We start from the raw sequence: 21,603 nt of genomic DNA on the forward strand, positions 1-21,603 counted from the left end.
TTAGTCTTACAGTGACCAGTGAACACACACACCTTTTTAGATGTCATTTGAAGGCAGCATAATGTGAAGACCGTACAAGTGACATGTAGACTTTCACTAACTGTATATTAGAATTTTACAAAAATACAAATGCCTTGAGACACCATGGAAATGTCACAAACACAACATTTTCTGTTGTTTGAAGTCAACTCATTGGAATAGCTCTGTATCTGGACTGTACGCAGCCGGTTCTTCACCTTGAAATGGTACGTGACTGTATGAGAAAGTCCTGAATGTCCCGGCCTCTTCTTGTATGTTCCAGTGTAACTACATCGTCCCTGCTACTCTGGTCATTATCATCTTCATCTGTTTCCAACAAGACGCCTATGTCTCCTCCACCAACCTGCCTGTACTGGCCCTGCTGCTGCTGTTCTATGGGTGAGGGGACATGCACGCACGCACACAGACACACACACACACACACACACACACACACCACACACACACACACAAAATAGAGAGAAAACACGTTGTGGCAGACCAGGGGGTTTTGGGTCTAAACGTTTACACAGATCAGACACGGACAGAGTAAGATTAGCTCAGTTTCAAAGGTGTTTATTTATTTAAATAATAGTTCAAAATAAAAGAATAGGTCTCCCCCATGAGACCCTCTCCGGGATACCATCTTCTGGGCTCCGGGTTTGGCTGTATCCTGTGGGGTAAAAAAAAGAGAGAAAAGAGACCTCACTCCTGTTACCTCTGCAACCGGCCCCAACCATGCGGGAATCCTTCCTTCCCCCACTCTCCCTGTGCGCTGCCCTCCTGGCAGCTTTATGGGACTTGTACAACTGGTGAGCAATCAGCCCTTGATTACTCACCAACTCCCCAATCAGCCCCAATTAGTCCTGTCCGGAGAGACCGTCGAGACCTGGCACGTCCAGCAGATAGAGCGCTCTCCTCGTGACTTATACTCCGTCTGTCACCAGGCCTCAACAAGTCTCCCCCTGGTGGCGGACCTGCTGTACGCCACAACGTGCACACACACACACACACACACACACACACACTGCCTTTGGCGCACACAATATGTCGCACACAAACTACCTCGCTCACACACACACCATATGTCCCAGCGATGCAAGGCTACGTCTATATAAGACTGGGAGTTGTACACGCACATGTTCTAACTTCCTTTTTGATGTCTGTCCCTAGGTGGTCCATCACGCCCCTGATGTACCCGGCGTCCTTCTTCTTTAAGATCCCCAGCACGGCCTACGTGGTGCTCACCTCCGTCAACATCCTCATCGGCATCAACGGCAGCGTCTCCACCTTCGTCCTCGAGCTCTTCGGCAGCAACGTGCGTAGAACACGACTTCGTAGGACTTCGTAGGGCTTCGTTAGACTTCATAGTGAATTAATAGGGCTTAATGAGACTTCATAGAACTTGTGAAAGTCATTAGGTGGACCAATACTGCAGAAATGAAAGATCCCTGAAGAAATGCTTTTTATCAGTGTGACATCCTGTTATAATTCAGCCCTTATTTAATTACAACATTTTAAAGTGAATTGAATTCAATTGGGACTTTATAAATAAATGTAAATAGTTTGACTGATTGATTGTGTTGTTCTACTATGTGACAACAGGAGATCGGAGGGATCAACGACATCCTGAAGAATGTGTTCCTGATCTTCCCTCACTTCTGTCTGGGTCGAGGCCTCATCGACATGGTGAAGAACCAGGCCATGGCCGACGCTCTGGAGAGGTTTGGTAAGCAGGCTCAGGTCATAGGTCATAGCTCGTTATTACTTTAGGACAAAAAAAAGTAATGTCAACGAATGAAGTTTGTGATTTCATGTTCACTAAAAAATAATTGTAAATTTGCCAGTGCTGTGCTTCTATTTCTTGACAATCATCTGTTCCTTGCATTGGTTCTAGGTGAGAACCGGTTCCGTTCCCCTCTGGCGTGGGACATGGTGGGCAAGAACCTGTTCGCCATGGCTGTGCAGGGTGTGGTCTTCTTCACTATCACCGTGCTCATCCAATACCGCTTCTGTATCAAGGCCAGGTAGGCGTGGCCTGACATTTCATTGGACAGATTCATCAGATTAGACTCTTTTGTTGTGTCCTTTATCCACTTTCTATTTAAAAATGAATACATATCAAAATAGTCAAGTCAGTAAAACATTTTGTGTTCATAATGACCTGCTGTAAATATTCTCCTTGATCTATTTGGTTGTTTCAGATCTATGAGCACCGACCAGAAACCTATTGGTGAAGAGGATGAAGACGTGGCCAGAGAGAGGCAAAGGATTCTGGGAGGAGGGGGACAGTCTGACATTCTGGAACTCAAGCAGCTGACCAAGGTGTACAATAGAAAACAGAAACCAGCAGTGGATCGTCTTTGTGTCGGAATTCCTCCAGGAGAGGTGAGCTGGCTCTGCTACCACTGTACAGCATAGATAGGGACGGGAGTTTTTCCTGGTCACTTGACCTCGCCTGCTCATTAGCCTCCATTAGATTAGTTTTCCTGGCCACATGACCTCACCTGATCATTAGTCTACAATAGACCAGCTTTACCGGTCAGGTCAGATGGTCAGGAGAAGTTTCTGGCCCTACCCATAGATTCTCCCCTTTCATATCCTGTTGATGGTTCAGTCCAGTGAAACTCTTCTCTCCTCTCTCTCTCTCCAGTGTTTTGGTCTTCTTGGAGTCAACGGAGCGGGAAAGACGAGCACCTTCAAGATGCTGACTGGAGACTCCATAGTCACGAGTGGTGAAGCTTACCTGGCGGGAAAGAGGTGAGAGGGATAGTAAATATCATTAAACAAGCTGAACAAATTGTTATTCCGGGATTTATACAGTATATCTTAAAGGTTAAATGCATGATTGATTACAGCCTCTAAGAACTCGTTCACACTGAAGATTCCATAACTGCTGTATATGGCGATAGTCTTGAAATAGCCTTACACCGGCCTTGAAATATGTACTGTGAACAGGGTCTCAAATTGTTTTGGAGGTGTGTGCTGTTGTGACTGACAGTGTGCGTTCTCTGTGTGGTCTGTCAGTGTGTTGACAGAGATCAACGAGGTGCACCAGAACATGGGCTACTGCCCTCAGTTTGATGCTATCAACGACTTGCTGACTGGCAGGGAGCACCTGGAGTTCTACGCCATTCTGAGGGGGGTTCCCGAGAAGGAAGTGTGTGAGGTGAGTGTGTGTCCGTGTGTTATCCTCTTGACAGACAATTTTTTTTTTGTTGTGCCCTGTTAATTAAAGGACAGGTAACTATGTCATGCTCCTTATTTGGAGACCTTGTCTCTGCCTTTTTGTTGGTCCATTTTTAAGGGCAAGTCATTGGGCGGCAGGGTAGCCTAGTGGTTAGAGCGTTGGACTAGTAACCGAAAGGTTGCAAGTTCAAATCCCCGAGCTGACATGGTACAAATCTGTCGTTCTGCCCCTGAACAGGAAGTTAGCCCACTGTTCCTAGGCCGTCATTGAAAATAAGAATTTGTTCTTAACTGACTTGCCTAGTAAAATAAAGGAAAAATTAAATTGTTTTAAAGACGGGTTGTTGTTTTAAGGACAGGTTGTTTCGGTTTACTTCCTGAATTGACTGAATTGACTGAAGTGAGATGGAATTGACCCCAGCCCGGGTGGGCTATAGCATGTGATCTTGATTATCTTGTTTGTCTAATCATGTCTTTGGCACCTCTCTCTCTCTCTCTCTCTGGTCCAGGTGGCAGAGTGGGGCATCCGTAAACTAGGCCTGATCAAGTATGTGGACAAGGCAGCAGGGAGCTACAGTGGAGGGAACATGAGGAAACTCTCCACGGCCATGGCACTGATCGGTGGTCCACCAGTGGTCTTCCTGGTGAGTAGGCCTACTTCATGAGCCTTTTATCTAACTAATCATTTGTTCTTATACCCAAACGTTATGTTATTCAGTCATGCTACATTACAGTATATCGACGTGTGTGAACGGGATCAACCTTTCATTCATGTTCAATACCTATTACAGTATTTAGGACCCAGAGTTTTTCCTGATCACATCATGGTCAAACCAGTCTCTCCATTGAGGATGTCAACAATAGACCAGGCGCTAGAGGATGTTGTTTCCTACACCAACTTGTTCCTGGGCCTAGTCTGACCAGGCTGTGGTGTTGTTCTTCTCTGTGACTGACAGGACGAGCCCACCACTGGTATGGACCCCAAGGCCAGACGGGCTCTGTGGAACTGCATTCTCAGTATCGTCAAGGAGGGGCGATCGGTGGTTCTCACCTCGCACAGTATGGAGGAGTGTGAGGCCCTGTGTACGCGGATGGCCATCATGGTCAATGGGAGGTTCCGCTGCCTGGGCAGCGTACAGCACTTAAAGAATAGGTAAGAACAGGGAGAGATGGGAGTTACCTACTGTACAGTAGTGAACACCTACGTTGGTGAAGAAGCACGGTGGCCATTTTGGATCAACATTGAGCTAACGCTAATTATCCCTATGCGTTTCTTCATTCAGATTTGGGGATGGCTACACCATCATCCTCCGGGTGGCAGGACCTGACCCGGACCTGAGGCCGGTGATGGAGTTCATTGAGAAGGAGCTTCCAGGCAGCACTCTGAAGGAGAAGCACAGGAACATGCTGCAATATCAGCTGTCCTCCTCCAAAACCTCCCTGGCACGCATCTTCAGCATCCTGGCCAAGAACAAGGAGTGGCTGCACATTGAGGACTACTCCGTTTCCCAGACAACACTAGACCAAGTAAGAGCTGGGCTGGTTGAAAATGTTGTCGGCCATTTTGATTATCATAGCAATTCTTCTTACTTTTTTTTTTATTGAAATGTTGTTTTTCAAGGGGGTCTTGTATAGGTTTATATGAAATGAGTGTGTCGTTTGCCAGTACAATTAGAACAATAAAAAGAATAACACTTAAACCAAAATGCAAATTAAACAAACGTTGCTTGCATAGCACACTGATTAATCTGGTCTGTGTGTGTGTTCTCTTAACTTCAGGTATTTGTCAATTTCGCCAAGGACCAAAGTGACGAGGACCACTTAAAAGACATTTCAATGCACAAGAGAGACGCGGTGGCAGTGGACATTACTCAGCTCAAGTCTTTCCTCACAGACGAGAAGGCCAGGGAGAGCTGCGTGTGAATCCAAGGCTGCACCTGAAATGGTACTCTGTTCCCTACATCAGTGCGCTACTTTCGACCAGTGCCCTGGTCAATATAGTGCCCCGTGTAGTGTATAGGGTGCCATTTTGGACGAACCCTGTGTCTGTTCCTCTCCTAGATGAACTGCCGAGGCCCCTGTAGACGGGTCATTCCGGAGAGGAGGGTTTTCTACTTTATTGTAGCGTTTTTTAATTTATTTTATTCTTTCTCAGTGGACTGCCCAGCGTTAGCGTTCTTTTGTAGGGTGACGCGAGAACGAGCGGCAGAAGTTCAACACTGAAAGTCAATGCAAATCAATGCAAAGAAATAAAGATGATAAAATCCCATGAAGTGTTCTACGAGGAACAGCCTTGTGCCCCTCGCTAGCTAGATTGAAAAGACTGAAAGACTTGAATATATTTCAAAGTTGTACCCCAGGCAGAGCATGAATGAAGAGTACACAGTTTCCTGTGTGCTCACTCAAGCAGGATCAGCGACACGCTCGACAATGTATAAAGAAGAAATTCCAATCAACTCGCTCATTGCCAACCGACAGTCATTTGGATTCAGGGTGTATTTTATCTCCCGCTCTTTGTTACCATTTTTTTTAATGAACTGGACGAATAAGAATTAATTTCAACGATAGTCCAATCCCAAATGAAAGATATTTTAAATACAGTATATTGATCAATTCAGTTTTGCATCTTAAAAAATGGAACTTAATGGAGTTTGTTGTATTTAAAAAAAAAAGATTAATGTTTTGTTGTTGTCATGACGTCCAGCACAGTGCCTGCCAATCATGTTGGAGATAATGCTAACACTCCAAAAGAGAGGCCATGGAATGTTCTGGAATGACAAAGCACAAAGACCGGAGATTCTTTAGAACCCTGAAGGGATTTCAGAGAGACCTTATTGTCAGATTACTGCTTTAAATGTACTGTACTTTGCCATAGGTAATGAAGGGTCAACTTCTGTACGTGAATGTGCAATCTAATAACGACAAAGGTCGCTTATTAGCTAACAATCATCCTTTTGACATTTGTGACAGGTTTTCTGAAGTGTGAGGATGGACCTAAATGTCATGCTTTTTAATGGAACACGTAGTGTAGATCGGACCTGTACGGTATGTGTGCCAAAGCATGAACCCTCTTAAGACAGGTATAATGGACTAAAGAGATGGGCTGTTGCTGTTGGATAACCTACTGGGGGTTTCCCCCGGCAAGATTCTGTGGTAGGAAACACGGTATTACTAACGTGACCACGAGAGAAATGTGACTGGGTATACCATTTTTTTTCATTTATTTATGTATTGTGAAGTAACAGTGACAGGAGAGCAGACGATGATGATGATGATGAATATATATATTCTATATTGAAGATCTATCTGGATATGTGTCGTTCAGTAAACAGTCACCAGTGCCAAAACATTGAGTCAACGTTGTGTCGAGGTTGAGTCAGGGGGGCGGGGCGGCTTATTTGTACACTTTCACTTGTCTTTTTCCTTGAACAGCTGACTTCCTGTAGTTCAGCCGCCATCTTTGGAGTTTTCTGCTTGAGAAGTAAAGGACACGTGCTGAAAGTGAAGGATGGAACGGCTAGAATGCATTGAACACGTGGCTGCACATGGAGGCTGGGTCTCACATGGTGCTGACAAACAATCCAACCATCATTGTACTTTCTGGGCTGTTGCCAAGGTCCTTTTTGTGCGTGTCTATTGTGCGTTATTATTACTGACCACAACCCCAAATGTACCCCCCCCCCTCTTCTTTAACTCCTGGTATTGTATTTACTGATGCACAACACATCTGCCATAGTTACACCAGCAGTCTGCCATATTAACATGCAAACTTAGGGCCAAACAAACACGATAAAAGGCAACAGTCGAACACCGGTCGAATTGAGAGGGACCAGACCAATAAAAGGCCACCATTTTGGTTACGTTACGATGAGTACTACGTTCATTCGGACAGAATTGCTGATCATACAAAGAACCCTATCTGCTCATTGGTCATGATGGGGAGGGATGTGGACACCTAGCACTTTATTGAAGTTTTCTATGTAATCTACACAGTACAGGATTTACATTGGAATAGCCCCAGATTTCAGAAGATACACCTGAAACTACAATGCATTTAGTTTTGTTCCATGACAAAAAGAAAAAAAACTATTTGGAAGAAAAAGTGTCCTGCAGTACCATGGTAGTTATTTTCTTGTGTTGAATATTATTTGTTTACATTTGAAGTATTAAAAAGGCTGGTTGTGTCTGTTATTTGTTGTGTACAGTACTTATTTACAGGAATAAAAATTGATACATTTTCAAGACAGTAGTTTGTCTGCTTTCTTCAAATCTACCACTTATCTTGTCTTCACCGTTATCAATTCTAGATAACGTTAAGGACAAAAACTGTTTTCCAAACCCTTTCTAAAATACATCACTTAGAGTTGCCCTTATTTCTACAATAATTCAAGTCAATCATCTTCATGTTAACATTTCTGCTGTTTACATGTCAACCTTTACCTGAGATTACCGGAAAAGTACTGCTACCACAGATTATGGATATACTGACAAAATAAATCTCACCCTAACGGCACAATAGCAGGCTGTCTAGCTGCCGCCTATCCTTTCTTTGGATTGGTGGATACATCTCATTATTGTAATCTTTTTTAAATATTCAACGAGGGTTGTTGACGTCAACCGCCTGTGTTCAATAGAGAGAGACTATGATACGAGCCTCATTTCATGAATAAGCATTGCCATCTCGAGACAACCCACAGAGTGTTTTTTCTCTCAAAGTTGCCGGGATGTCACTTGTCCTACTTCTATCAGTACAATTGTAACAATTTAAGCATTACGAAACTTCTATTTGATAAAATAAACCTCACTTGGCAAATAAGCCATACATTTTCTATTGATCGTATATGACACTCATTGACCTCCATGCAAAACCCCTTGCTTGATGGGCAAACGCAACAACAATAAAAACACCTGCTGGAGGGAGACAGATTTCTGTTGAGTTGGGCTTCTCTCTTCCTCTCTGCTATTACCTGCCTACGTGATGCAATCTATGACGTGTGATTGATAGAAGATGTACGGTAGGGAAACACCAGCAGATAATCATCTAATGAAAAGCACGAGTTCACGCACACCCAAAATATTTTAGAGGTGTTTGCCTGACGGAAAGGTAAACTTGAGATGCAAAAAAATTGTATCACAAGCTGGCGATTAGATACAGCAGATTCACTGTTTTGTTAGACTTCAGTGCAGCTTTTGACATTATAGATCATCGTCTGCAGCTGAAACAATGTATGCGTTATGGCTTCACGCCTATGCCATATTGTGGATCACATTGCATAGTTTGTCAATTTTCAAGAATTTTTCCAAATATAAAACTTCAATAGCTCCTTGGTCATGTGACCTACTGACTTCAAACCAGGTTCAGAATGTCCACTGATAATCCACAATATATAAGGGTAGTCAGTGGACATTCTGAACCTTGTTTGAAGTCATTAGGTCACATGACAAAGGAGCTATTAAAATTTTAAATTTTGAAAAAGTCATGTAAAATCGTGTGAGATTAAAATTAACAAACTAAAGGGTGTACAGTGGACATTCTGAACCTTGTTTGAAGTCAGCTATTGAAGTTTTACATTTGGAAAAATTCATGTAAAAGCGTGTGAGATGAAAATGGACAAACTAAAGGGTATGCAATGTGTAGGCCCACTAAGTGGACATTCTGAACCTTGTTTGGTTACATGTTCAGCATATGTATTGACCAGCAAACCCACTGCAGCCTACCTTACTAGCTCACTCTCCATCCCTACTTTGGACAATTAATAACATGTGTGGTAAACCGTGGGATGTTAGGTTGAGCGTGCAGAGATTGACGGAAGTTTTAGTCCGCAAAAACAACTTTACAAAGAAAATCACTTAAGTTAGGCTCAGTCCTACTTCTCTATTGTGGCTTGGTGTCGGTCTCTCCCCGTTTCCCCTCTCGCGGTGTACCACCGTGCTCCTTTCATTTGGCCTCCACGGCTGGTTGGCACTTTCCTCGAATTACCTCCACTTAGAGCTGTCCGTGTCGGGGTGCCCAGCTCCCGTATTACCAGCAGAGGGAGCCAACGTCGCCTCACGTACCTCCTCTATTACCATCCCCTGGGGTAGACCTCCTGGGAAACCAAACATGACTCTCGTACTTTGCCCCTTTCCTTTATGGTTGATATTAACGACGAAGGGAGATACTATCTGTCGATCTCCTATTGTGTACCTATGTTAAATACTGTGGAAAAATCTTTTTAAAGACAGGGAAAATAAGTCCTTAGAACTACCAGTTATTATAGATACATATTAAAGAAAAGGGTAAACACAACACTGGACTGAACCCCCTAATTGTCAAACTAATATTAATGTACAACTATATAGAAGATACATGACTAGAGTTTATGCAATATGCGTGTATATCCACTGCACGCTTCTTAGGTGTGTCACAAGGAGCTATTGAAATGTAAAACTATGAAAAATGTACGCTACACCATGTGATTTTACAGTACCCAAACAAGAGTGTGCAATATAGAAGGGTAGTCAGTGGTCATTCCGCACCTTGTTTGAAGTCAGTAGGTCACATGACCAAGGAGCTGTTGACATTTTAAATTGTGAAAAATGAATGTAAAAACATGTTTGATGAAAATGGACAAATTTAAAGGTTGTGCAATATAGAAGGGTGGTCAGTGGACATTCGGAACCTTGTTTGAAGTCAGTAGGTCCTATGACCAATGAGCTATTGAAATTCAAAAATGTAAATAAATCATTTAAAATAGTGCGAGATGTAAATCAACAACAACAAAAAGTGTGTGCAATGTGTGTCTATGCCATCGGGTTAGCTACGACCCGTTTTGAACGTTTTAGGAGGAATGGTTAAAGAGCTATTGAAATGTGAAAAATTAGATTTCTCAGTATGTTGAAGGTCCCTAACGGCTGTTGGTGGACGTAAGGAAAACTACAGGCGAATATCCAACCTGAAACGGTCTTTACCTCGGTGAGAGGTCTATCTGTGATAACGCACTGCTCTGCTTTCTTGACATCACAATCAACTTAACAAGTCTTACAAGACCTACTTTTATCACACCTGGACTATTGCCCAGTTATATGGTCAAGTTCCAATTTGTGAGGTGACGGGGGAAAGGAAATGATTAACTTCTAAATGAATAATACTCTAGTCTCCCTAGGCACACGGGTTGCCTCCCACAATGTGAACAATGTTGCTCTAGGTCTGGGATTTCCTTAGACTGATTCACTAGTGTTTCTTGTTCATTATTTGACTAACCACAAATGAATCCGTTACTGGTTTCCTTGTAACAGGATGGAAATCCAGAGGTAGGTCTGTAGTCACTTTTTGGAGTCCCCAATTGGAGACTTGAAATTAAATCAATTCAATTAAACACGTATTCCAATCATTTTAACTATAATAAATTAATATATTCAATAGCCCAACAGGACAATTAAAGTTAAATGTATTCAATAAAAATAGATTTTGAATAATTAAAATGTAAAACAAGCATGCAAGTGATCATGTCACAGGTAGGGAACAGGTCTTGAATGTAAGGAAGCATGGAAGTGATCATTCATACAGGTACTGAATAGGGTTGGAATGTAAAGAAGCATGGAAGTGATCATGTAACAGGTAGTGAACAGGTCTTGAATGTAAAGAAGCATGGAAGTGATCATTCATACAGGTACTGAATAGGGTTTGAATGTAAAGAAGCATGGAAGTGATCATGTCACAGGTAGTGAACAGGTCTTGAATGTAAAGAAGCATGGAAGTGATCATTCATACAGGTACTGAATAGGGTTTGAATGTAAAGAAGCATGGAAGTGATCATGTCACAGGTAGTGAACAGGTCTTGAATGTAAAGAAGCATGGAAGTGATCATTCATACAGGTACTGAATAGGGTTTGAATGTAAAGAAGCATGGAAGTGATCATGTCACAGGTAGTGAACGTACAGAATCACAGCAGACAAGTGATGTTCTTAGAAACATATATAAGTAACCAAACCAATCGTTGCTTTTAGATTGTGATTAAGACCTTTCACACAGTTTCAAACATGGGAAACATTTCCGCAAAAAAATATATTAAACCCATAATCATCTCAAATATCTAGGCCGAAAATGAAAGAAACAATATATAAAATATGTATTAACTATATGCAAATGTATACAACTTATATACACATTTAAACCAAGTAGTTCTCCCTTACAGAATTACACAAAGACAACTCATTACAAATGACATACAAAATAACTTCTTCGTCCCACGCCCCTTCCCTTGTGTCCTGCCATTAGAAGTCAAACATGTTGATCAAACATTTTTATCCACTCTGATATTTATGAGGTCTTGTTGTGCCATCCCATTCATCCAAGTGCTGTCCATTTGTTTCCACAATAAATACACGCGTTCCGGAGAATTCAGAGTATTCTCAGTACTGCATTCCATGGTTCCGCTGTGCTTTCTCTGCCCTCCACCTTGTGATAAGTGATGTGCAAAATAACTACTAACATTTATCCACTTTCACTAAGGTTTCCCCACATCTACTGTGATTTTCGTGAACAGAGCATCCTTTTCCACTTTGACGACTTTGTACTTGAGAGAGCTGATCCCATCTGTATTTATCGTCAGTCTCGTGCGTTGTATTCTGTCAAACCTGCAAAGGAAACGACTCATCAGTCTACTATCCTCCTATGAAGATATTAGGGATGCACTGATATGTCAATTCTGGGGCCATACAATAGCCAATATTTTCTTGGCTGTGATGGCTGAGTAACAATGCTGATGCTATCATGAAGAAATAAAATCTTTCCCCTTAAAATCTACATTTTCTTTTTTAAAGGTACAACATTGTGGGGAACCTGCTTTACCTCTGAGGATTTGGGTCGTTCAGTTTGTCTCTCTCGTGACGGATCATCCGGCATTTTCCGACCTGGCCATCTGGACGAGAGATGGACATTCCTCTGGAGCTCAACCTGTGGAAATCAGAGTTTATTATTATAATGGACTTTGCATACAAGTTGTAAACGCTGTGGAATTCAGGGTTGGGGTCAATTCTAATTCAATTCAGGCAGTGATTTAAGTTTTAAAAAACGTGACAACTTTTTAAGTAAACAGCTTCTCATTTTCAGTTTATAAAAAAAAAATATTGAAAAAAAACTGCCATTTTAGTTTCTGAATTGACTGACCCTAACGTGAATAGATTGTGTTTTGCATGAGCATTAGACAATGCATCGGTAACATTAGAAAGGGATGATGTCCCCTTGCCAAGTCTGACTTTAATATAGGCCCATCCGTAATGCTTTAAAAGTCTGTTTGGATTGGAATGCACTGTCTTGCCTGTTGAAAATGTCGTCATCTTCACCACCCCAGCCCCAGTAGTTGTTGGGAAAGCCGTTGATTTCCAGGAACTGCTCCTTACTTAACGCTGAGACACCGCCAAAGTACTGGTTATACGGCAACCTATGGATGAGACAAAGACAAAATATTTCTCATCTGGCCCATACAAAGAGCCAAGTAATGAAAAGGTAAGGCTAAGCATAAACAGATATACTTGTTTACTACTCTTCTAGCTATGCACTCATTGTATGAATTGAGGAAGAGTCCCAATTAATGAAAATGATGATGATGCATTAGAAAGAAGTTGTCGGTTGAGTTTTGTGCCGTACTTGAAGCCAAACTTGTCCATGGAGACAGACAGGTGTCTGGGCTGGCTGAAGCATTTGTAGGGGTTGCGGTCATCCATGGGGATGATGTCCACATCACTGAACACAAAGCAGTCGTAGTCATACTCTTTCAGGGCCTCAGCATAGCCAATGTTCATCAGCTTGGCCCTGTTGAATGTGTCGTCTCCATCCTAATGAAGAAATGACAGTAATTTTTAAAACATGGGTAAGCTAAATTAATTGCCAAATATTCACTTATAATTGAATAAAGTTTGTCCTTAGAACATGTTTAATTCATCAAAAAGTGTATTTAAAAAAAATCTGGTATATGCAAATTGATTTCAAGTTGATGTACTCCTACATTTTGCATTTGAGTCATTTAGCAGACGCTCTTATCCAGAGCGACTTACAGTTATCTAGGTGGGGCAACCACATCACAGACATAGAAAGTATTTTTAATCTTCTTAGCTGTCACAGATCTCCCATTGTTGGGTAAACTATTTAAAGATTTACTGACGTAGCGGTGTAAAGCACTGCATCTCAGTGCTAGAGGTGTCACGACAGACCCTGGTTTGATTCCAGGCTGTATCACAACTGGCTGTGATTGGGAGTCCCATAGGGCGGTGAGCAATTGTCCCAACATTGTCTGGTTTAGGGTTTGGCTGGGTTAGGCCGTCGTTGTAAATAAGAATGTGTTCTTAACTGACTTCCCTAGTTAAATACATTTTTAAAAAGCAAGCAGACCAGTTTTCTAAGTTCCTGACAGCCTGAAGATCTACTGAGCTGCAACATTACATTCCAGCCAGTTCTCTTTCCCAACACCCAGCTAACTTCGCATTGTCATTAGCATATGAGCAAAGTACTATAAAAAAAAGAAAGGAAGGTCCGCACTCACTACTTTTTTCTTTTACAGATTACTTCAGGTCAACGCACCACCTTCTAAAAGACAGTCACTCGGGGCCCGCTTCTTGGACACAGATTAAGCCTAGTCCTGGTCTAAAAATACATTTAGTCTCGGACTATGCTTCATGTGTGTCTGTCGAAACCGCCCCTAGGAGCCCCAGACAGGTTTTGTCCTTATCTCATATGAGGAAAGTAAACAATATTTGCATAACCATCATGTAATACACTAACTAGAAACACCAAGGGACTTCCCCTTAAGAAATGTCAGAAACTAAGCAACAGTGTGTTAGAGAACCGCGGAGTATACCTACAGTCGCTCTTAGTTACCTCAGGAGAAAGCAGAAGGAGAAGAAGAAAGCCACCGAGCATTGGAAGAACCCAACCATACTTTAGCAGAGATGTGATTGGTTGCAAACATGCAGTGCTAGGAGAGTGGAAACAGAGTTAGTAGTAGTTATTAGTATGTCAGAATGCGAAACAGAGAGAGAGGGAAAGAGAGAGAGAGAGAGAGAGAGAGAGAGAGACGTTATCTGCTATTTTGGTTTCAAGAACAGGAAGCACCTGTAGAAGTCATGTAAGGACACAGTTCTTTCCTCTACACTGTCAATGGCATCTTCATAGGAGTAGGCTACTCTTCACTATCAATGCGTGGTAGTCACCAGCTGACAGTTAGGGCCGAAGTGGTGATTCTGTCATTCAAATACACCACAAAAATGAAATAATATTGAATTTGATTATATAAACAACAACAAAAATCTAAAGTTACAATTCTACAACAGGTTGGTCAAAACAAGCTTTGTGATTGGTTGAGACACGGTCTAAGCCATACTAAATAACCAGTTTAGCACGGGTAAGCCTATAATGCAAAAATTGGCATCTTGCTTTCTGTTCCATCCGAGAAATCACTGCGCATCCACTGTCCCATCAGCCCAGACAGGTCATTCATTAACTTGATTTCCACTATAAAAAGGATCCAGACATTATCTCCCGTGCTTCTAGCCTAACGCCTCAATCAGACCGACAGTGTCATAACATCAATGCTGTGCAATCAATTCTGCAGTCAAACTTCCCCATTATGTCATCCAAAATTGTTACTCTATATGTGTGCAATAAAAGTTTAACATTCACCTTTTGCTAATATTGTCAAGTCTATGCATACAAGGCAAACGCAGCGTTCCATTGGAAGTGAATGTACTTCTGGTGTGCCAAAACGCACACGATGTCGGTCTGATCGAGGCATTACATTTGGTTTGCAACAGCGGGGGGGGGGGGGTTGTACAAATGTTGCTGTCGGTCTCTCTGACATTTGTTGAAATTCTATCTCCACTGTCCCAATGAGGATAATGGTGTCAGGACGAGACAAACATATTTTCTCAGCCCGTCGAAATCATGAATCAAACTCAATTAAATGCAGCTAGTGTGCGGTCGTTCCTGCTTCCGTTTGAAGTGACTGTGTTGCTGTGTAGTTGGCTAGCTCCTCTGAACAGTGTCCTGACAGGAGAGCAAATGTTCTATGTCAGGGAAAATCGTGCATCATTAGCTCATTGTTATGGATGCATCCAAATAAATGTCAATAGAAAACAGCTTAAACAAACTCAAATACAGCTACTTTGCTGTTATTCTGGCTACACAGTTTGACGTGACAGCGTTAGCCTTAGTTGGCTAGCTAGCAAGCAAGGGATAAGAGCGTTTGCCATAAACATTTAGGCCGGACGACTGGGTCGCGTCCATTGATATGGAACAAAAATACTTCACGAGTGGGTCACGGCTCCGGCAACCTAACGGATAGAATGAACGACCAGCCGGTTTGGCTAGCAACTAAGATTTGTGTCAGGACTAGGCCTATATTTTAATTGAGGGACGAAATAGTAACCTATGAATACATAACGAAATCAAGTGTTTTATCCAATTGGTAACCCGTTGTAGAAAAGCAATTGTTCACTCGAGGTTGTGCTAAACAACTTTCTTTATTTTTTTATCACGGCTGCGCTGATCTACCCGCACACGGATCCGCCTTGCACCTGTGATCGCAGCACAGCTGTGCTAAATAAGCATGCCCTCTCATCTACAATTGCTTTAATCAGTTGCCTTTGTTTGATCTTCATAATTAGAGATGCCTGCTATATCCCGAAAACTACTATACCTGACCATGTTCATGCTTTAAAGGGGGCAATCTGCAGTTGCTACATCCAATTTTGAACGTATAAATGAAGGATAGATATGCATTGATTCTTGAAGAATATAACGTATAAATGCCTTTGAGCTTAGTTCAACTTTCATACCCCATCAGAACCCAAAATATAAGCTGGTTTTACCCAAAATGTTTGTGAACATTGTAAATGCATATCCTGAAAATATGCTTAAAACTATAATGTTGATATCTTGGATGATCCGTCTTTGCATCAATAGCTCCATCTATGAATTTAAGAGTTGTTACATTTCTCCAGGCCCTATTTAAAAATAAAAAAAAACAGAGGCAGGGAGTCCGCTTTGTTATTGCTTCAACTGTGTATTGCCCCTTTAATGTAACTTTTTTTTTGTATCTAGGGGAGAGAAAAAAAGTAGTCCTCTGTCTCTTTATCATTACAAGTTAAGAAAGGCAGAGAGTTCATTGAGGTGATGGATGTGGTGCAAAGGAGGAAAGAGGGGAGAATAAAAAGAAAGTGAGAAGCTGTCAGCGGTATGCAGTCGAACAACTTCAGCTGGTGAGGATGAATCGTTGGATGATGATTTTAATAATCCCTCACACCAAATATTTCCTTGTGAGAACATTTGTATAGGAGCATCCTACATGGCTAAAAATAAGGGTGCTTTGCCGTTCTATAGCGAGCCATTGACTCTTTTCTCTTCCAGTAGTGTAGGATGGGCGCTCATACTGCCATATCTGGTTTCTAATCGGTCTACAAAGACAGCAAGATGCATCTGTGTCTGAAATCCTTTCACAATGACTACATCTGTTGACTTAAACTTACAAACGTTTGCCCACGGGAGAAACCGTCCAACAGAAATACATAGACCTGAGATACCACACAATCAGTGTCAAACATGTTTAGTTCCTCTTATAACATGTAAGATATGTTGTCCTTTAAAACAATACATTAGAATAAACTCATACTTGATGACATCACGGTTATTTGATAGAGACACTCCATGTTGCAAACCGTTTTGCAAACCGAAGGCTTCCATTTGTTCATCACGGTGACTTGGCTGTGCCCTCTGATTATCTGTGAGAGACACCTGGTGGTTTACAGATAGTGAGTATAAACTTCAACTCACAGCTAAACCATGTCTGTGTTTAAAGTACAGGCCTGGGCTTGTGTGGAGTCGAGGCGCTGGGGCTGGAAAGCTGGGGGGCTGGGGCTGGATGCCTGTCTATCTCCTGTTTCAGTGTCTCTCTCAGTGTCTCTCTCAGAGCTCTCTTAGTTTCTCACAAACGTCGCACTTCTTACAAATCTATCATTTCGTAGTTCCGTACATTTACGTTTCCTCTTCTTTCATCCCTCTTACATTTTCTGTAGGAAGCGAGGGTGAAGGACGGCTGGAGAGGACACAAGGAATCAAGGATAGGCTTATTGAGATTTAGCCTCGGTTTAAAGACCCTGAGTAATGATTTGTGACTGTGAAGGGGGGGGATGTTGCGACACACGTTAACGTTCTTCCTGGTATCTACAATGACGGGTGGGAGGTTACTTGTGTGGAAACATTCAGGCATGAATGAACAAATGCATGACAACCGAGCGGCTTTCTTTGTTCAGACAGACTCTGAAAGGTGAGTTCAGTGAATAGATGAAACCACAGAGATTAGACTGGTTTCTCTGGCTTTACCTGATTGATGACGTAGACGCCATAGTCCAGCTGTTGGCGCTGAAGGATGGGATGGAGGTAGTAGAGCCAGAACTTGAGGTGATCGTCGCGATGGCGGAAGGGGATGATTAGAGCAACCTTTTGGAGGGCGGCGCAGTCTTGTGGTTTGTAGCGACCTCCTCCCTGCAGACCTGGGTTCTCCTTCCTCACTGTGTCCAAGCTGACAGGCGTAGAGAACTCCACCCTGAGAGGCCCCACTGTAGGTCAGGAGAAACAGATCTCTTGATCTCTCATAAACTCTCACACACCTCTTCCTGTTCCTCAACCACATTCACTTCCTTTTCACTTTCTGCCTTCACGCCTCCATCACTCCCTGCTCTATCTCGCTCTCTCTTTGTTCAAAGTTTTCAGCCTTTGACCTCATGTAGAAAAATAGAGCACACACAAACACACGTGCACGCATGCACACACACGCACGCGCATGCACGCATCCCTTAGTGATGTCACAAGCATTTCGCTTACACACAAGCATTTAGCTTACATACAAGCATTTCGTAACACTCACAATAAAGGGAAAGGGGGATACCTAGTCAGTTGTACACCTGAATGCCTTCAACTGAAATGTGTCTTCCGCATTTAACCCAACCCCTCTGAAATAACATCTGCTAGCCATGTGTACGTGACCAATACATTTTGATTTGACGCACAGATCCAAAGGAAATGGTGCTGACTTAACGTATATCTCATGCTTGTTTCTTTGCAACAGGCAGTTCAGAGGTTAAGAGGAAATGTGTGTTATCTCGTCCCCCCCAAAAAAAGTACGGTCTATGCTGCTGAAAGTATTTGCCCCGAGCCGTGATTGAGCTGAACACAGAACATATAGTTATTTTCAGCAACAGAGAGCAAACTTCACAATGCAGCTCGGCTTAACATGAAATAAATCGAGAGATCTTTCCTCGTATTAACTCTTATTTAAAGCCAGGAAATATAGGCCTAATATGAGATACACAACTACATAATATATGTATAATTACATAATACAATGTTTGATGTGACTGTGCCAGTATACAAAACATTAAGAACACCTGCTCTTTCCATGACATAGACTGAAAAGGTGAATCCAGGTGAAAGCTATGATCCCTTATTTATGTCACTTATGTGAAGGGGAGGAGACAGGTTAATTAAAGCCTTGAGACAATTGAGATATGAATTGTGTATGTGTGCCATTCAGAGGGTGAATGGACATGACAACATTTTTTTGTGTCGAACAGGGTATGGTAGTAAGTGTCACAGGCGCAAGAACTGCAACACTGCTGGGATTTTCATGCTCAACGGTTTCCTGTGTGTATGAAGAATCATCCACCACCCAGAGGACATCCAGCCAACTTGACAAAACTCCCCAAAACTGTGGGAAGCATTGGAGTCAGACACCTTGTAGAGTCAATTCCCTGACGAATTGAAGCTGTTCTGAGGGCATAGGGGACGAAGGGGGTGCAACTCAATATTAGGAAGGTGTTCCTAATGTTTGGTATATGTTTGGAGAAGATCCCAGAGAATGATCCCATGAATGTTATGGCTGATAATTATATATATTTAATTTGCTTGTTATTTTTGGCTAAACAGTTTGATTAAATATATAAAGTTTTAATGTATTTTCTTGGGAGGCCAAACTATCTGGATTCAGGTTCCATGCTTGATTAGGGGAACAAATACAGTCCATATGTGCATGACAGAAGAATTGGAGAAAAAAATCAGCATGGAAATAGCCTGCTAATGTGTTATAAAGAGTCCTCGTACGTGTTTATAACAATTACATGTATAATACAATATAATGTTTCTGCTGTGCATTTTCTATTAAATACCAGCCCTTGAATTAAAATGAATTGATCAAATCATAGCCTACTTACCCAGATGAGGAGACGGATCAGGACATTTTTCAAACTTATTCCACAAAGTTGTAGTGTTAGTAGTTGTTGTAGTAGTTGTAGTAGCTGCATTGGGTAAATGTATATCCTTAAACTTCGGAGTTCGCAATATTACAACGCTGTTATTAAGGTCGTGTTGTCCATTATCTTGCGGTGGAAGTGTCACGGTAATAAAAGCTGTTTCAATTCGCGTCTGTGTCTTTCTTTGTTTGTTTGCTGACAACCCATTCGAGTAACCCATTAAATTAAATAAAACCACTAAGAGATTAATAACACCTAAAACTACAACCACGGTCCAGCCTTTCTTCCGCAGCCTAAAGTTGAGAGATGAGTCGAGCATAATGCGGCTGTCACATGCCGTACTGTAGTGACAAATACATGTCCGTTTACGCACCGATCGTATTAAAAAAGCAATTTAAAAAATACTATTTTTTTGTGCCTAAATCAGTATAGTTTCAAGCTAAAAGACAAGGTAATATAATTTTCTCCAACATCCTATGCTGTGTGGCTGTGACCATCAGTTGTCTAGGCTCCCGAGAGTGAATGAACTTTGTGTACTACACTTCATGGCAGTAACATGACAGTTAGTGGACCTGTGGCTTCCTCTATAATAAAAGCCCACAACGAGGAAATCATATCCTACTAGGCAACTGCACTAGCAAACTATTCAATAAAATGCCCCAAACATAGTCATTATGTAGTACTTGCCTAGTAGTCTTTATTAATTTGCAAGTCCCTAAACTGTGATTTGTTTGAATTTGAATTTACTCCAGGAGAATGACCAAATAGATGCCTTTCAGGTCGTCTATTTTTTTTCCTTAGAAAACGTTTTAGCCTATATGGCTATTCTAATTGTTCTCTGGCGCTTTCGGCCTACATTTTAAAATAATTGGATTTAATAAAACTTTAAATTCAATACCAGCATAAGCGACATATACGCTCCTTTATGTGTAAACCTTGATAATGTTTTATGAGAAGGGTTTATATATCAAATAAAATAAAATGTGTAGACCTTATCACGGAATGCTTACTTACAAGCCCTTAAACCTACAATGCAGTTGAAGAAGTAGAGTTAATATAACATTTACTAAAATTTTAAAAATCTAGTCAATCAAAAAGTAACACAAGAAATGTACATAACAATAATGAGGCTATAAACGAGTGCTGGTACCGAGTCAATGTGCGGGGTACAGGTTAGTTGAGGTAATTTGTAAAGTGACTAGATAAACAGCAAGTAGCAGCAGTGTAAAAAAAGGGGGGGTTCAATGTAAATAGTTTGGGTGGCTATTTGATTTGTTGTTCAGCAGTCTTATGGCTTGTGGGTAGAAGCTGTTAAGTAGCCTTTTGGTCCTAGGTACCGCTTGCCGTGCAGTAGCAGAGAGAACAGTCTATAACTTGGGTGACGGGAGTCTTTGACGAAACTTGGCCCCAGTGATGCACTGGGCTGTACACACTACCTTCTGTAGTGCCTTACGGTCAGATGTCAAGCAGTTGCCATACCAGGCGGTGATGCAACCGGTCAGGATGCTGTCGATGGTGCAGCTGTAGTACTTTTTGGGGACCTATGCCAAATGTCAGATTAGAATATACTGTAAAGGGCCTCTCTCCAAGAGGCCTGTTAGACATTTTCTCTGCTTCTGTTCTGGAGGTGTGTCCCTGAATTATTGGATTAAGCCGGATTGATTTTGATTAACCTTATAAGGAACTTTTTGATGAACCTTCTTTTGGTTTAACCTCCTTTTTGTTCACCTGGAAATTCCTGTTACAAAAGTGTTACTGCAAAAACACTAAAGCAATAACTTAATAAGGTTCACGTTTATCCCCCAGGCCCCCCATAATCAGTTGTAAAACTCAAAGGTTGTTACAGACCTAAATCTATCCTACACTGCCTTTCTAAGGTCTTTCGAAAGCCAAGTTAACAAACAGATCACCCACCATTTCGGATCCCACCGTACCTTCTCCGCTATGCAATCTGTTTTCCGAACTGGTCATGTGTGCACCTCAGCCAAGCTCAAGGTCCTAAACGATATCATATACGCCATCGACAATACTGTGCAGCCTTATTCATCGACTTGGCCAGGGCTTTCGACTCTGTCAATCACCGCATTCTTATCGGCAGACTCAACAGCCTTGGT

At 41.9% G+C, this 21,603-nt stretch overlaps 2 protein-coding genes and 1 long non-coding RNA gene across 7 annotated transcripts in view; 2 read left to right on the forward strand and 1 right to left on the reverse strand.

Moving 5' to 3' along the window:
• Positions 1 to 7,449, forward strand: part of LOC115145754 (phospholipid-transporting ATPase ABCA1-like) — a 40,666-nt gene extending 33,217 nt beyond the window's left edge. For all 4 annotated transcript variants that reach the window (XM_029687248.2, XM_029687250.2, XM_029687251.2 and 1 more), the window contains exons 38-48: positions 302 to 417; positions 1,192 to 1,336; positions 1,624 to 1,747; positions 1,916 to 2,045; positions 2,223 to 2,406; positions 2,672 to 2,778; positions 3,046 to 3,187; positions 3,717 to 3,851; positions 4,164 to 4,360; positions 4,491 to 4,734; positions 4,987 to 7,449. In XM_029687248.2, coding sequence (XP_029543108.1) covers positions 302 to 417; positions 1,192 to 1,336; positions 1,624 to 1,747; positions 1,916 to 2,045; positions 2,223 to 2,406; positions 2,672 to 2,778; positions 3,046 to 3,187; positions 3,717 to 3,851; positions 4,164 to 4,360; positions 4,491 to 4,734; positions 4,987 to 5,130 — 1,668 coding nt within the window. In that variant the 3' untranslated portion in view covers positions 5,131 to 7,449. The remainder of the gene's footprint in view (positions 1 to 301; positions 418 to 1,191; positions 1,337 to 1,623; positions 1,748 to 1,915; positions 2,046 to 2,222; positions 2,407 to 2,671; positions 2,779 to 3,045; positions 3,188 to 3,716; positions 3,852 to 4,163; positions 4,361 to 4,490; positions 4,735 to 4,986) is intronic.
• A 3,701-nt stretch (positions 7,450 to 11,150) lies between these two features.
• On the reverse strand, positions 11,151 to 20,055 carry LOC115116883 (beta-1,4-galactosyltransferase 1-like). Its single transcript, XM_065004032.1, has 6 exons — positions 19,451 to 20,055; positions 17,565 to 17,800; positions 12,840 to 13,027; positions 12,511 to 12,633; positions 12,042 to 12,146; positions 11,151 to 11,827 (listed from the first exon to the last, which is right to left on the reverse strand). Exons 1-6 carry the CDS (start codon positions 19,806 to 19,808, stop codon positions 11,698 to 11,700), a joined length of 1,140 nt encoding a protein of 379 aa, XP_064860104.1. The 5' UTR covers positions 19,809 to 20,055; the 3' UTR covers positions 11,151 to 11,697.
• Positions 16,341 to 19,658, forward strand: LOC135561874 (uncharacterized). Of its 2 annotated transcripts, none has more exons than XR_010459715.1 (2): positions 16,341 to 16,444; positions 18,815 to 19,658. It is a non-coding gene; the product is annotated as an uncharacterized LOC135561874 (long non-coding RNA). The 2 variants fall into 2 exon arrangements; XR_010459716.1 differs by lacking the exon at positions 16,341 to 16,444 and adding an exon at positions 17,370 to 17,508.
• Positions 20,056 to 21,603: the final 1,548 nt, after the last annotated feature.

Source organism: Oncorhynchus nerka, linkage group LG18 (assembly GCF_034236695.1).
Source record: "Oncorhynchus nerka isolate Pitt River linkage group LG18, Oner_Uvic_2.0, whole genome shotgun sequence".
NCBI classification, from domain to species: Eukaryota; Metazoa; Chordata; class Actinopteri; order Salmoniformes; family Salmonidae; genus Oncorhynchus; species Oncorhynchus nerka.